At 41.1% G+C, this 17,739-nt stretch overlaps 1 protein-coding gene across 1 annotated transcript in view; it reads right to left on the reverse strand.

The window, feature by feature from the left end:
* igdcc4 (immunoglobulin superfamily, DCC subclass, member 4) overlaps positions 1 to 17,739 on the reverse strand; it is a 178,954-nt gene that overhangs the window by 54,186 nt on the left and 107,029 nt on the right. The window contains exons 6-8 of the mRNA XM_072278159.1: positions 12,891 to 13,046; positions 10,864 to 11,274; positions 7,032 to 7,196 (exon numbers count right to left, since the gene is read on the reverse strand). Of these exons, the coding sequence (XP_072134260.1) occupies positions 7,032 to 7,196; positions 10,864 to 11,274; positions 12,891 to 13,046 (732 nt within the window). The remainder of the gene's footprint in view (positions 1 to 7,031; positions 7,197 to 10,863; positions 11,275 to 12,890; positions 13,047 to 17,739) is intronic.

Raw genomic sequence — 17,739 nt, forward strand, 5'->3', positions numbered from 1 at the left:
CTTAAGAGGAAAAGTTATGCTGGGAGAAAAGCTCTGCATAATATTTTCATGAACAGCTGAGGAAATAACCAGACAGAAAGGAATAATAGGGAAGAGAAATTAAACTGATATCTCACTGTTATAGTTACGTGTTAGATGATATGCAAAGAATTTTACAAATATACATTTAAGTAGATACAGTTCTTTCCCACCTGTAATATGGTGCAGAACACCACTGAATTACATTCAGAAACAGATGCATGTGACAGACTGAATGTCTAGCACTCTGAATTCAAAATTTGGCAGCAGCAAATCAAAACCTGGCCCAATGAACAATAACTGTTTAATGTGCTTTTCCCAGCACAGAGGAATTTCTAGGCTTTCACCTCAAACCTGGATAACAAAAAAAAATTAAAACTAGCAAAAGTAAATCTTAGCTGGGGATGGTGTGATCAGTATCTACACTCAGTAGCCACTTTATTAGGTATACCTGTTGGTTAATGCAAATATCTAATTAGCCAATCATGTGGCAGCAACTCAATGCATAAAAGCAAGCAGACATGGTCAACAGGTACAGTTGCCATTCACACCAAACATCAGAATGGGGAAGTAATGTGATTTAAGTGACTTTGACCATGGAATGATTATTGGTGCCACAAGTGGTGGTTTGAGTACCTCAGAAACTGCTGATCTCCTGGGATTTTCACACACGACAGTCTCTAGAGTTTACAGAGAATGGTATGAAAAACAGAAAAAATATCCAGCGAGTGGCATCTCTGTGAGCAAAAATGCCTTGTTAATGAGAAAGGCCAGACTAGTTCAAGCTGACAGGAAGGCAACAGTAACTCAAAACACACAACATGTCAAACTTTGAAGTGGATGGGCTACAGCCACAGAAGACCACGAACATACACTCAGTGGCCACTTTATTAGGTACAGGAGGTACCTAAAAAAGTGGCCACTCAGTGTAAATACAAATTAGAGTCAACCAGTTGAAGATGATGTGCTTGCAATATCATGATAATATTTTGAGGTATAAACACAGTGAAATCTTTCAAGTTGAATTAGACTGCATTCACAGAGCATAAGGAATGAAAAAGAATAAAGTTTCCAGTTCACTAGTACCATCTGCAGGACAATTTTGAATGCAAAATTTATGCAGCTTTTTTTTGGCCTTTCACTTCAAAAAGCTTAAATTGCATGAGTTTGTTAATTTACAGAGAGAACTTGTTCTGAACAATTTCAAAAATTGTAACAGTACTCAGTATTTCCTAGCTCTCATATTTAAAATAGAGGTATTATGATCTCTGGATTAAATTGTCAAATTGTAACTTGAGAAATAAATTATAGTGCGAATGAAGAAATTAGACTAATTGGCAGTACTCTAATTCATTAAACAGATTGATCTTGGTAGTGCTATGAACTACAGAGGAAGTGTCAAGAATGAAAAAAAAATCCTCACAGATTGCTAGTGATTGGAGGTGACATTGGATGCACAACAACTCTGGCAGGGTTTGTAAGACATTACTTCCTACAAAGCGAAAACCAATAGCATGAATGGCAGCGATGCTTCACTACCAGATGAACTCAATGCCTTCTATGCACACTTTGAAAGGGGGAATACAACTACAGCTGTGAAGATGCCTGATGACCCTGTGATCTCTGTCTCAGAGGCTGATATTAGCTGTCTTTAAAGAGAGTGAATCCTCGCAAGGCAGAAAGTCCCGATGGAGTACCTGGTAAGGCTCTGAAAACCTGTGCCAACCAACTGGTAGGAGTATTCAAGGACATTTTCAACCTCTGACTGCTACAGACAGAAGTTCCCACTTGCTTCAAAAAGGCAACAATTATACCACTGCCTTAGAAGAATAATGTGAGCTGCCTTGATGACTATCGCTCGGTAGCTCTCACATCTACATAGATGAAATGCTTTGAGAGGTTGACCAGAATGAACTCCCGCCTCAGCAAGGACCTGGACCCATTGTAATTTGCCTGTCGCCACAATAGGTCAACAGCAGATGCAATCTCAATGGCTCTTCATATGGCTTTAGACCACCTGGACAACACAAGCACTTATGTCAGGATGCTGTTCACCTTCTACAGCTCAGCATTTAATACCATCATTCCCACAATCCTGATTGAGAAGTTGCAGAACCTGGACCTCTGTACCTCTCACTGTAATTGGATCCTTGACTTCCTAACCAGAAGACCACAATCTGTGGGGATTGGTGATGATCAAAACTGGCACACCTTAGGGGTGTGTGCTTAGCCCACTGCTCTACTCTCTATATACCCATGACTGTGTGGCTAGGTGTAGCTCAAATACCATCTATAAATTTGCTGACAATACAAACATTGTTGGTAGAATCTCAGGTGGTGACAAGAGGGTGCACAGGAGTGAGATATGCCATCTAGTGGAGTGGTGACAGAGCAACAACCCGACACTCAACGTCAGTAAGACGAAAGAGCTGATTGTGAACTTCAGGAAGGGTAAGATGAAGACACATACCAATCTTCATAGAGGGATCAGAAGTGGAAAGAGTGAGCAGTTTCAAATTCCTGGGTGTCAAGATCTCTGAGGACCTAACCTGCTCCCAATGTATTGATGTAGTTTTAAAGAAGGCAAGACAGTGACTAGACTTCATTGGGAGTTTGAAGAGATTTGGTATGTCAACAAGTACACTCAAAAACTTCTATAGATGTACCGTGGAGAGTATTCTGACAGGCTGCATCACTATCTGATATGGGGGGGGGGGGGGTGGAGGGGGCTACTGTGCAGGACCGAAAGAAACTGCAGAGGGCTCTAAATTTAGTCAGCTCCAGCTTGGGTACTAGCTTACAAAGTACTCAGGAAATCTTCAGGGAGCGGTGTCTCAGAAAGGCAGCGTCCATTATTAAGGACCTTCAGCACCCAGGACATGCCCTTTTTTCACTGTTGCCATCAGGTGGGAGGCACAGAAGCCTGAAGGCACACACTCAGTGATTCAGGAACAGCTTCTTCCCCTCTGCCATCCAATTACTAAATGGACATTGAACTCTTGGACACTACCTCACTTTTTAAATATTTAGTATTTCTGTTTTTTGCACAATTTTTGATCTATTCAATATACGTATACTGTAATTGATTTAGTTATTTATTCATTATTATTATTTTGTGTTTTTTTCTTCTACATTATCTATTGCATTGTACTGCTGCTGTTAAGTTAACAAATTTCATGTTACATGCCACTGATAATAAACCCAATTCTGATTCTGATGGTGGAAAAAGCATAATAAATAGATTGGTTTCCTCAGTCTTTAATGATAAATCTCCTAAACTTTACAATAATGAACACTTGCTGAAATGATTCATACCAATTTGATAGCCTTTCTAACTTCAGCAAATATTAAGCAATAATTGAATGATGCCCTCCTCTTAATTACACAATATGCTTCAATGTGCTTAAGCAGTCTCACTTACATCAAAACATAATTGTGAAGAAAACAAACTTTAAAAATATACTGAGGGCTTAGCAGCGGACACATGAAGGTAAACAAGAGTGAAAGAAAGTCATCTCTGAGCATATTTTTGGCTGTTTCCTAAAAACAAATTATTGTTTCTGGATCCAAATGAGGACTTAGCTACCAATAAAATGAAAGCACTAAGGAATCAAAGTTTTTAAAGCCACTAATCATCCTGTTCTAATTTTTCCAGTTCATAATCCAACATTTTTTTGCGATGAATCACAGATTGTTATGACCTACAATTCAGATTTTCTTTTTGTGCCCAGCTCCCTAAAACATATGGTCAGCAACGTTTAGATTCATGCTCACCTTACGTAGCCAGATTTACATTCAACCACAATTTCAAACATTTATTCCAGTCTCATCCCAGGGTTACTTTTACTCACAAAGAAAACAAAATATCATGTTAATTTATGTTTTTCCTACACATATCTCTCATGCCACTCAGCACTGGAATCTTATATTACAATGTCTTAGTCCCAGTTCTCCAGTTCTATACCCATCTCATCAAATGCATCATTCGTAGCCCTGATATCTAGAAAAACTTTCAGTAATTTTCCAAGTAGTAACAAAATTAAAAATTGTTTCATTAAACATTTTAAATCCTAGAGATATCCTGTTCATTCCCATGACATTCTCCATCTTTAACAACTCGTGATTTATTTTGAATTCATCATTGAGGCAGAAAGACATAGCAAAGAAACAAGTCTATGATTTATCTCAAAAAAAGGAACAAAAATGATAATTTAATGAAGATATTAACACTGGAACTCATCTTTAGCTCCTCCAAAGACAGAATCTCTGATTCATATAGCTACTTTATTTTATTGTAGTGTGTATTTTCCAAACCCACCCAAAAATTCAAAAAGCTACAACTTTCCAAAGCATTCATTGGGACTCACCAGAATCGCTAGATTAGATTAGATTAGATTCAACTTTATTGTCATTGTGCCAGAGTACAGATACAAAGCCATGAAATGCAGTTAGCATCTAACCAGAGATGCAAAGAATAGTGTTATTTACAAAATAACTGCAAATAAAAAGTAAGTGCTACAGCACACAAATATAAAAGTACTGAGACAGTACAATATGGGTGCAATACTACTTAGCGCTGTGATGTGAGGTTCAGCAGGTTCACAGCCTCAGGGAAAAAGTTCTTCCTGTGACTGCTGGTGCGGGAGCAGAGGCTCCTGTAGCGCCTACTGCATGGGAGGAGAGTAAAAAGTCATTGGTTAGGGTGAGATGCATCCTTGATAATGCTTTTTGCCCTGCCCAGGCAGCGTTTATGGTAGATGTTCTCAATGGTGGGCAACTGGGTGCCGATAATCCGCTGGGCAGTTTTCACCAAACGCTGGAGTGTTTTGCGGTCCGATACAGGACAATTGCCATACCACACTGAGATGCAGTTGGTGAGTATGCTCTCAATGGTACAGTGGTAAAAGTCTGTCAGTATCCTGGGACAGAGGTGAGCTTTCTTGATGCTCCACAGGAAATAAAGGTGCTATTGCGCCTTTTTGTTCAGGATGGAGGAGTTCAGGGACCAGGTGAGATCTTCGGAAATGTGGACACCAAGGAATTTGAAGCTTGATACACGCTCCACTACAGCTCCGTTGATGTAGGTGGGGATGTGAGTGTAGCTCCTAGCTTGGCTGAAGTCCACAATGACCTCCTTGGTCATCTGGGTGTTAAGGGCCAGGTTGTCGTCGGCACACCATGCAGCCAGGTGCTGGACCTCGTCCGTGTAGGCTGTCTCATCATCCCCTCTGATCAGGCCAACCACCGTGCTGTCATCTGCAAACTTTATTATGGAGTTAGAACCATGTATAGGAACGTAGTCATAGGTGAAAAGGGAGTACAGAAGAGGGCTCAGCACACAGCCTTGAGGCACACCGGTGTTCAGGGTGAGAGTGGAGGAGGAGAGGTTGTCTAACTTAACTGATTGGGGTCTGTTAGTCAGAAAGTCCAAGGTCCAGTTGCAGAGGGATGAGCTGATACCAAGCTGGCGAAGTTTGGCGGTCAGCTTGGAGGGGATCACAGTATTGAATGCTGAACTAAAGTCAATGAACAGCATTCTGACGTAAGAGTTGGGGCTGTCCAGGTGGGTCAGGGCAGAGTGAAGTGCTGTGGAGATGGCGTCCTCTGTTGACCTGTTGGTGCGACAGGCAAATTGATGGTGGTCCAGGGTAGTGGGCAGACAGGATTTCAGATGTGATAGAACCAGTCTCTCAAAGCACTTTGCAATGATGGGGGTGAGTGCAACTGGGCAGAAGTCACTCAGGCCTGTGGCAGTGGAATGCGTCGACAGGACTCACCGGATTCACTATGTTAAGATGCAGAATTTTGTCATAACTAATTCAATCATAGCTTGCATTTGTCAGCATCAACAAACTTCCTCCTTCAGATGTGCATATAGCAAATAAAGTGTTAAGTCAAATTAAACTTAGTTTAGGATTTGGGCTGCAGATGATTGCCAAACTGTATAGAATAGAAAAAAAAACCCTTTTGCACACACCTGAACTTTCATGGTCTTAGATAGCTAACTTTGCATCCTTATCATGTTGTCTTTGACATTAAAATTTACATTAATATATTGATTCTATATATTGTATTTCTTCAGAAGATCACCCACTATAGTGATGCTCTCCCTTCCCATACTCGGTCTAAGAGAATACATGCATGTGTTCATCACCGGTGAGTGATTTTGAAAACTGTTAAAACTTATCTACAACAACAGCAATTCTCCATGTTCTTTCCACACTGCTTCGCAGTTTTGATCAGTAGACATTCTGATTAAGTATGTGAAATACCTCATCCATCATCTATTATTTAGTTACTGGTTCCTTACAGCAACACACAAGTTCCAAGCAGATTAATTTCACTACCATTGTATTAGTGTTAATCCTCATTTCAGTCATAGACTGAAGCCTGTGAAATACAAGAAACTGGATTGATGGCAATAAAGCTGGCAATCATTAGCTTTCCCCTTTTGATTTATATTACTACAGAAAATAAAATGCAAACATTTTATAAAACGTAAGCTACTTAATAAAGTCTAAAGATGCACTCAAAATACACTATACTGCAAATATATGTTAGCCTTGTTTGGGATGTAATATCTTGTCAAGTGAGTCAGAAAATTGGGATACAAATCCCATCCAATGACTTGAAAACAATGAGCCCGTATTTAGCAGACAGCATCAAGTACACTGTGCAGTCAATCACCACACTTACATTGTTTACATATTCCATACAGGCTTATTTCACTAGAAAAAAACAAAATTACAAAGGCTTTAAAAAAATAGCTCACTGTCTTCTATAAAGCAAGCAATAATGTACCACCTTAATTAATTTGTACGAGTCCATAATTGTATCTTTTAGAATTCTCAGGCAGTATTGCTGATTTGAACATGTGAGCTTACATATGGAGACAGAATTTCATTATAAATCCGTCATAGATATGTAACAACTAATCAACAGATTAAGACTATGGATTTCCATAGACATTATCGGTTTTTAAACAAAGTATAAAAATATTCCCCAGTCCTTACCATCTTCCATAGTTTCTACAACAATAGAATGCGAGGTCCTACTGGCACCAAGTTGAGAATAAGCAACAACATAAAAGGTATAGTTAGTGTCTGGTTGCAAGTCTTTCACTTGGAGCTCTGTGGTGTCATTATTCACTGCAAACTGGTATTCAACATTGTTTGTACCTGCAAAAGAGTATTAGTTAACTAAGAGAAAAATCAATGAGAAAGAACAAATATTGTAACACAAATAAGCTGTACTATTGATTTAGATTTGAGCCACATGACAAGGTCAGATTGTGACTAAATTTAGCATAAACGTGAATGATAAAAAGGATTATATGAAATATTAAGTGCACTCAGCAGCAATTAGAGGATTTATTGACAAGGATTCTGCGGAATTTTTCACAGTTGTTCAGACTATGAACCCTACAAATGTCCGGTCTCATCATAACACCTTCAGCTCTTCAGAATCCTTCTTAACTTTATAAAAGCATACATTTGCCTAAAAGCTATAACCAGTAGATAACTGTCTACATGCATATTAAGCAGTATCATATGCATCAACATTGATGGGATGCTAAAGGCTGTCCTAAATGAAAATGGCAAGGCTCTGTTTGAGTGTAGACAAAAACATAATCTAATTTCTGTCCATAAAACAAAGTCAAAAATTGATAGATAGTTAAATCATGCCCTCAGGAATTATGGACCATCAAGAACTTTGAATGCCCATGACATTCAAATTATCAATAACTATTGAATATCAAATAAACAATAACATTTTTAAAGCATTAAATGATTTAAAACACTTAACTAAATTAGCATTAAAGCCTTGCCTTGCCTTGCGTCCTAAACTCCTGGTGGAGTCGTCTGGGCGCCATCACGACAAGCTTTGCACCAGCCTATTCCATCTGTTGTGGTTGTGTGCCAGAGTCTGGGTCACTGAAAATGTTTTCCCTGTCCATTATTTAATGTTGTCCATCCATCTTTTCCTCTGTCTACCTCTCCTTCTTTTCCCCTCCACAGTTCCTTGTAGAATGGTCTTTGCAAGGCCACTGGATCTTGTTACGTGGCCGTACCATCTCAGCTTTCTTTTCTTCACCATTGTGAGAAGGTCTTCATGGGGTCCAATGTGGTGCTGGATGGTCTTGCGGACCTGCTCGTTTGTGATGTGGCCCAAGTATGAGATACCCAAGATGTAGTGATATCTCATTTCCAATGCCTGTATCTTCCTCTGTAGCTCTGCTGTGAGGGTCCATGTCTCACATGCATACAGGAAGATGGAGAATACCAATGCACGCAGGAGTCTGATGTTGTACTTCATGGTGATGTTGCTGTCCCTCCATATTGTCTTGAGTTTGGATAGTGCAGTCATTGTCTGCGCGGTTCTTGCCAGGACTTCTGGTCTTGATCCTTCATCACTGATGATTGCCCCCAGGTATTTGAACTGCTGCACTGTCTCAAGTTTCTGACCATGGACTGCGATATCTGTTGTGATGGCACCATTGGCATTTGCCATGAGCTTAGTTTTCTAGGTACTTATTTCCATTCCAAATTTTGTGGAGGCTCTGTCAAGATGGCTGACCAGGCTGGCCAGTTCGTCCTCTTTTCCTGCAAGCCCATCAATGTCGTCAGCAAATCTTAGGTTTGTGATGTTCCTCCCTCCGATGCTGACTGTGCCCACATGATCTTCAAGGGCAACACTCATGATTTGTTCCAGGAAGATGCTGAAGAAAGTGGGGGAGAGGAGGCAGCCCTGACAGACTCCTACAGAGGTATGGAACCACTCCCCGATGGTGCCCTGAGAGAGTACTACACTGGTTGCCTTGGCGTAAAGCTGATGGATTGTATGAATTAAAGCAAAATCAAGTAATTCCAAAGAAAATATAATCAGTTTCACACTTATTCTCCCACAAAGTTATTCTTCTTTATATACAGTGTTCCTGTGCCAGGCTAGGCTCATGGAACAGTTTCCCACTGTAACTGTTGGGAATTGCAACTGGGTTGTCTTCCACCACTGGACTTAGCTTGCAGTCCAAAATTGAAGCAAAACTAACAGATGTAGGTGGTGCTTAATCCTGATAAATGTGAAGTGATGCATTTTGGAGACTACTAATGAGATCTAGGAATTGCATTATGAATGGTCAGCTCCTAATGTGTATGAGGAACAGATGGACCTTGGCATTCAAATCCAAGGATCCTTGAAGGTGGCAGCCAAGGTAGATAATGTGTTAGAGGAAGCGTATGGGATACTGACCTTCATAGTAGCAGTACTGAATACAAGGAGAGGAATTTTATGCTCCATCTTAATTAAACATTGGTCAAACTTTATCTAGCATACTGTGTACTGTTTTGGTTAACACTTTGCGAGAAAGATGTGATAGAGATGTAGAAGATACAGATGAAACTCTAGGCACATTGGGGTTATTCAATTTGGAATCTGGGGATTAAATGGGTTCCATTCAGCAGCAACCTGTTGTCAATGGTATTGCTGCCCACAGCCACCAAGCCCCACTCCTGACTTCATTCCCAGGACTTAACCCACTTACAGATCCAGAGCAGATTCTCAGCCAGTTTCGATTCACAGTTCTGAAGGAAGCATAAAGCTGCTCTGTGAATATATTCCCAGTTAAAGTGTGGAGAAAGGAATTGGTGCTGCCCCTACAAAATGGATACCCACGTGTCAGCATATAGTGGGCCAAACAGCCTACTCCATGCTAAATGACTCTAAGGGCTTGACCACTAAGTTCTAGACTTCTGAGTTCACACACAATCTGAACTTCCTGACACTTATGGAAAGGAAATACTACCAGGGTGGCATGAAATTTCTAGCAATTTCCAAAAGGTCCTAGCCCATCAACTTTCGACACTATTTTGAATGTATCAACATGCTCTGGAAGATTTTTCTCACTTCATTACAATATTAAAGACATGAGGTTTTCTGGCTTCGAGCCAACATCAGTATAATATTACAAAGTTCATACCCAGGAATTAAGGGCCATGGGGAAAGGGCAAGTAAGTGGGGCTGAGCCCATGGTCAGATCAGCCATGATCATATTAAGTGGTGGAGAAGGCTTGACGGGCCAGATGGCTTATTACTACTCCTATTTCTTCTGTTCTTATGTTCCATGATTGCTGGAGCAAGTAGACACTGTAATAATATTCACATTTATGACCCTGAATGCTAGACTTCAAAAGGCCCCTTAATATTAACATGCTTACCTAAAAACTCCTTCACTCCGGATGTGGTAAGGGAAAGAATGTTCAGGGTCAGGATTCTTGAGAGTCAGGTTACACTCATAAATCACTGTAGAGGAGGAAGAGGCAGCATTTGGAGACATAGGGGCCTCAAGTGAGATCTGATTAAGTAGAAAACCTGGTCAAACAGGTCTTCTTTAAGTTATTCTGATGCACACCAACTGAAGACCTCTTTTTGTGTGAATGGACTCAAAAATTTCTGGAAATATTAGTAAAACAGGCCTTGAATGCTGTTTAATGATCATGTGCTTGTGCAAATGTGAATACACCTCCACGTAAATTCAACATATATACTGTGAAACAATTTAACTAAAAACATCCAACTATATTTTCAATTAGTTTTGGATAAAATTCCACCACGTAGTGTACAACAAAGTTCTGCATTTCTTCTTGCAGCATCCAAAAAATTGCTGTGTGCATGAGTTGGATGATAAGTGGACTACTGAAATTGATTTCTACCAGTCATCCTCAAAATCAGCCAGAAACATCCATTGAAGCATTGCCTGCTGTCTAAGAAGAGTTAGTTTTATAGCCTGCATTGTCTTATGCATGGAAGAACTCATGTACAAACATAGAGCAAATACAGAATACCTACCCACTGCCTTTTGATAGTGAAGGGAGAATCCAATAATCTGCTCACTGTTGTATTCTGGACGCTCCCAGGATACTAACACTGCTGTACTCGACAAAGGAGTGGCATATACACTTTTGGGAGCGCTGGGCAAACCTTCCCGTACTGTTACAGTTAGTTTGGCTGTAGTGCAAGCCATTCCAAGACTATTCTCGGCAATACACTGGTAGTAAGCAGCATCTTCTAGTCCAATCTGATTAATTACTAAGCTGCCACTGCTCTGGATCTTTACTCGGCCATTAGACATGATGTCCTCTCCATTTTTCAGCCAGTGAATTCTAGGGGTGGGTTCCCCTTTAGCTTTGCAGACAAATCTTGCAGTGCTTGCACGTATCCGGGAGATTGTCTCAGGAAAGTGGGTAATCATTGGTGGAGCTGTAAAAGACCGGAATTTTAGAAACTTGAAATAACAAACACTGTACCATCCAAATACAAAATGGTTCTTTCTTAACACAAGAGATTCTGCAGATGCTGGAAATCCAGAACATCAAAAAAATGCTGGAGGAACTCAGCCATTCAGGCTGTATCTATGGCAGCATCTAAAGAACATCCTGTCTAACTTCTGGTAATTTCTCCCCCTCCCCCTTTCTCTCTTTTCCATTCCCCATTCTGACTCACCTCTTATCCCCTTCCCTTCTCCTCACCTCCCCAACTCCTCCTTCTGGTGCCCCTCATTCTTCTCTTTCTCCCATGGACCACTCCCCTCTCCTATCAGATTCCTTCTTCAGCCCTTTACCTTTTCTACCTATCACCTTCCAGCTTCTCACTTCTCCCCTCCCTCACCTGGCTTGACCAATCACCTGCCAATTTGTACTCCTTCCCCTTCCCCCACCTTCTATTCTGGCTTCTTTCCCCTTCCTTTCCAGTCCTGATAAAGGGACTTGGACTGTAATGTCCGCTCTTAAAATTTCTCCTGTTAATATAAAGAATCATTGAAGAAATGGAAACAATGTTTATCATGCTGGAGAAGATGTAATGATAACTTTCAATAGTGTTCATTGATGATACAATAATGGTTGGCCTCATCAACAACAATGATGAGTCGGCATACAGAGAGGAGGAAGACAGGCTTCTCAAATGTGAAAACAATAACGGGATACTCGACGTGGACAAGGCAAAAGATATGAATCTGGACTTCTGGAAGACACAGGTTAACCACTCTTAATTACACACCTATGGTTCTGCCACAGAGAGAGTGAAGAGCACAAAGTTCCTTGGTATGCACATAACGGACAATCTAACTTAGACCCACAACAGCTCTTCATTGATCAAGGCGGCACAGCAGTGTCAACACTGTCTGAGGAGGTGAGGCGTGCAAGGATCTGCTCCCCCATATTAACAACTTTCTATAGGAGTACCACTGAGAGTGTCCTGTCTGACTGCATCATTGTGTGGTGTGGAAACTGAAAGGTACCAGACAGCAAGACACTACAAAGGTGGTAAAAACCACCAGTGGGATCACTGGGGTCTCCATCCCCCTATATGTGACATTTAAGAGGAGTATTGTAGATGAAGGGCTTGAAGCACTGTTGAAGATCTGTACCCCCAATCCCACAATCTCTTTGACCCACTATCATCAGGGAATAGGTATATAGAAGCACCAGGACAAGGACTGCCAGACTGGGTAACAGCTTCTTCTCTCAGGCTGTGAGATTAATGGATACCCTGTCACCACTGAGATTTCGTCACTAGGATGACGAGTTGTTTACTGTTCACCTGTGCTGCAACTTTACATGCATTCTGAAATATGTTCAATTAACTTATTTATGGTAATATTTTGTTTTATGTTCTGGATGTGATATATGTTTTGTGGATGCACTGTGGTTCAGAGGAACATTGTTTTCTTTGGTTGTATATATGTAGATTCTAAATAAATCATATAACATGGTATTCAATCTTGCACATAATTTTTAATTGCTTTTTCAGTTTATATAACTGAAATAGTACATGACAACCAATATTCTAGCGAATAAAGGCATAGCCATACAAACCTAGCACTTGTAGCTCAGCAGCAGCAGTGGCAAATTGTCGAGTTCGTGGTTTATTGGCACGACAGACATACACACCAGAATGGTGTGGTTGGGTGTCAGCAATCATTAGGTTTGTTCTTCCAACCACAATGACATCAGTAGCAATTGGTTTACCATCTACGGGTAAAGCAAGAGATGAAAAAAAATGAAAAAAGTAACCCATTGAACAGTTAACTTTGGAATACTCTTTAACACCTGACAGCAGTCAATACGCTCAATTGTGTTACTTCTTTATTTAATTGGGTACCACACCACAATGGTAAGGTTAGTATATATAACTCAACCCTGAATACACATGAATTTGGTGATGAACTGTCTTCTTGAACCTTTGCAGGTGACAGTACTCCTGGTTTGCTAGTGGATACCAGCAATCCAGGAGTTAAAATACAATTTAGCAATTTAGGAGTTAAAATACAACAATTAAGCAACAGTGATGTATTTCAAAATCTGAAATGGTGTGCAGCTTGGAGAAGAACGGGCATACGATGGTGTTTTACAGGCTTAAAGCTTTCATTCATCTAGCAGAATGGAACTTGATAAAATGACAATAAAGAAGCCTAAAGCAAGGAACTGCAGTGCACTTTACATATTGCTGCCACACTGCAGAGCAAGAAACGAATGGTGGTTGGTATACTAATCAGAGGGGCTGTCTTGACAAGACAGTTGAGCTTCTTGAGTGCTTTTTGTTTGAGATGCACTCCTGCAGATAAGAGTGGAACATTCCATCATACTCCTGCGCATTATCACTACCATATCCTACTTCCTTAATTCCCGTCTCCAATTATCTGGGATGTGCAGAACTGAGGTCTACTGTCAATTGGTGCACATTATAGTTTATCAATTTCAACTACAAAACACTTTTAAAAGTAGTAGTTTACCCAAGGAAGCCCTTGCTAATTGTTGGCGACTAAGGGAATTTTTTATCTCCTCACAATCTCTCCTCACCTTTATGCCCTCCCCCTCAAAAAAAAGGAAAAGGTAAGGATTTACCTTTTCTAACCCTATTTCAATAACATTTTATGGTAGACTGAGAAAGCGATACAACAGAGAATAAATTCTTTCTGGATGTCATACACTTCGCATGGATATTGGCTCTTTGTTCCGCTGAGTCAGCTTTATTTACACGAATCCCCTTTTATTCATGGCACATTCCTAACATGTCTGTTAATATTTTAACAATCTCCTACCCACTAGAGAAAATGTACAGTTGGCAGATTAACCTACCAAAACAGTTATCTTTGGGATGGAGCCATTGAAAGCTCCACATAGACAGCTCCCTCCAAATCTTTGTGGCCAAAAGAAACATATTGACAACTACAACAACAAATACAGAATTCCTCATAATTGCCAGCACTCTCAAAATACCTAATTGTTTAGTTATTCCTACAGTTTTACTTATAAAATATATCTCAACTCATGCCTATTCCCAGACTTCCCTCTGGGGTCAAGGGTGAGTTAGCTTGACTGTACCTTTTGAATTGTGAGGTGCGTTATGAGTCAGATGTAGGATCAGCATGTTCTAAAACAAATGAGAGAGAGAGAGCTTCATGGGTTTCTTGCCCATGCATCCTGTTGGGAAATGAATATTCAAGGCAATACGTCCTATCGAAAGGACAGACTGATGGGCAGAGGGGGTGGGGTGGCTCTGTTGGTGAGGAATGATATTCAGTCCCTTGCGAGGGGGGACATAGAATCAGGAGACATAGAGTCAGTATGGATAGAACTGAGAAATTCTAAGGGTAGAAAGACCCTAATGGGAGTTATCTACAGGCCCCCAAACAGTAGTCTGGATGTTGGGTGTAAGTTGAATCAAGAGTTAAAATTGGCATGTCGCAAAGGTAATACTACAGTTGTTATGGGGGATTTCAACATGCAGGTAGACTGGAGGAATCAGGTTGGTACTGGACCCCAAGAAAGGGAGTTTGTGGAGTCCCTCCGAGATGGATTCTTAGAACAGCTTGTACTGGAGCCTACCAGAGAGAATGCAACTCTAGATTTAGTGTTGTGCAATGAACCAGATTTGATCAGGGACCTCGAGGTAAAGGAGCCATTAGGAGGTAGTGACCATAATATGATAAGTTTTAATCTACAATTTGAGAGGGAGAAGGGAAACTCGGAAGTGTCAGTATTACAGTTGAACAAAGGGAACTATGGTGCTATGAGGGAGAAGCTGGCCAAAGTTCAATGGAACAATACCCTAGCACAAGGGTCCCCAACCTTTTTTGCACTGCGGGCCGGCCGACCCCAGGGGGCGGGGGCAGGGTAGGGTTGCCAACGGACAAGAGTAGCAGTCAAATACGTTGTTTACTCCGAGAAAGACTACAATGACCATGAGGCCTTGAGCGGGCACCTGCGCGCATGCGTGCCCTGTGCATGCGTATACGTGCCGATTTTCTTCTACAAATCCCTTTTGGCGATTCTGTTCGGGGGGGGGTGGTGTTAATCACGGCTGAAATATAGGTGATAAGTGGCTAATGCACTCAATTTTGTTTCTAAAAGCGTTTATCTAACGAATTTAATATTAAACACACAGCGCATATTTTCCTCGCATGAATATAGTGATAAGTCAATTATCAGGGGAGGACAAGGGAGCTTGAAGTAAGTGTTGAACGAACTTCCAGTAGAAGTGGTTGAGGCAGGTTTGATATTATCATTTAAAGAAAAATTGGATAGCTACATGGACAGGAAAGGAACAGAGGGTTATGTGCTGAGTGCAGGTCAGTGGGACTAGGCAGAGATGGCTTGTTTCCGTGCTGTAATTGTTATATGGTTATATAAGTCAATAGCATCATAACATTTTAAGTAACGTTTGTATATTAAACATACAGCACATATTTTCCCGTATGAAAATATAAAATCATTGCAACACACCAATATCGCTGAATCAGTGGGAGCCCTGGGCTTGTTTCCCTGCAACAAGACGGTGCCATCGAGGGCTGATGGGAGACAGCGATACTCGAAGGGGGTTCCTTGTGTCCAGTCTATTCTGCAATTTAGTTTTCATTGCATTCATTGCAGAGACATGTTGGAAATAGAAGCAACGTTTTCAGTGCTTTCGTGGCTACCTCAGGATTCTTAGCTTTGACTTTGATCCAGAATGCCGGCAGAGATGTTAGGTCAAACATACTTTTCAGCCCGTCGTCATTTGCAAGCTCAAGGAGTTGATCTTCTTCCCGCGTTGACATGGATGACGCGCGGGTAATGACCTCGCATGCGTAATAGCTCAACAGTGTGTGACAGGGAATGAGGAAAGGTGCAGCTGACTCCTATCGCCAAATCATAACGTTTCCTTGCAGCCGGGTGGTTGGGGACCACTGCCCTAGCAGGGATGACAGTGGAACAGCAATGGCAAGTGTTTCTGGGAATAATGCAGAAGGTGCAGGATCAGTTCGTTCCAAAGAGGAAGAAAGATCCTAAGGCGAGTAAGGGGAGGCCATGGCTGACAAGGGAAGTAATGGACAGTATAAAAATAAAAGAGAAGTATAACCTAGCAAAGACGAGTGGGAAGCCGGAGGATTGGGAAACTTTTAAAGAGCAACAGAAGGTAACTAAAAAGGCAATACGCAGAGAAGAAATGAGGTACGAGGGTAGTAAAAACCTTCTTTAGGTATGTGAAAAGGAAAAAAAATAGTTAAGACCAAAATTGGGCCCTTGAAGACAGAAACAGGTGAATTTATTATGGGGAACAAGGAAATGGCAGACGAGTTGAACAGATACTTTGGATCTGTCTTCACTAGGGAAGACACAAACAATCTCCCAGATATAATAGTGGCCAAAGGACCTAGGGTAATGGATAAACTGAAGGAAATTTATATTAGGCAGGAAATGGTGTTGGATAGACTGTTGGTTCTGAAGGCTGATAAGTCCCCGGGACCTGATGGTCTGCATCCCAGGGTACATAAGGAGGTGGTTTTGGAAATCGTGGATGCATTGGTAATCATTTTCCAATGTTCTATAGATTCAGGATCAGTTCCTGTAGATTGGAGGGTGGCTAATGTTGTCCCTCTCTTCAAGAAGGGAAGAAGAGAGAAAACGGAATTATAGACCAGTTAGCCTGATGTTGGTGGTAGGAAAGATGCTGGAGTCAATTATAAAAGATGAAATTATGACACATCTGGAGAGCAGTAACAGGATCGGTCCGAGTCAGCATGGATTTATGAAGGGGAAATTGTGCTTGACTAATCTTCTGGAATTTTTTTGAGGATGTAACTATGAAAATGGACAAGGGAGAGCCAGTGGATGTAGTGTACCTGAACTTTCAGAAAGCCTTTGATAAAGTCCCGCATAGGAGATTAATGGGCAAAATTAGGGCACATGGTATTGGGGGCAGAGTACTGACATGGATTGAAGATTGGCTGGCTGACAGAAAACAAAGAGTAGCGATTAATTGGTCCCTTTCGGAATGGCAGGCGGTGACCAATGGGGTACCGTAGGGTTCAGTGCTGGGACTGCAGCTGTTTACAATATATATTAATGATTTAGATGAGGGAATTAAAAGTAACATTAGCAAATTTGCTGATGACACAAAGCTGGGTGGCAGTGTGAAATGTGAGGAGGATGTTATGAGAATGCAGGGTGACTTGGACAGGCTGGGTGAGTGGGCAGATGCATGGCAGATGCAGTTTAATGTGGATAAATGTGATGTTATCCACTTTGGTGGTAAGAACAGGAAGGCAGATTATTATCTAAATGGAGTCAAGTTAGGAAAAGGGGAAGTACAATGAGATCTAGGTGTTCTTGTACATCAGTCACTGAAAGCAAGCATGCAAGTACAGCAGGCTGTGAAGAAAGCTAATGGCAGTCTGGCCTT

Source organism: Mobula birostris, chromosome 14 (genome assembly GCF_030028105.1).
Source record: "Mobula birostris isolate sMobBir1 chromosome 14, sMobBir1.hap1, whole genome shotgun sequence".
In the NCBI taxonomy this organism is placed as follows: domain Eukaryota; kingdom Metazoa; phylum Chordata; class Chondrichthyes; order Myliobatiformes; family Myliobatidae; genus Mobula; species Mobula birostris.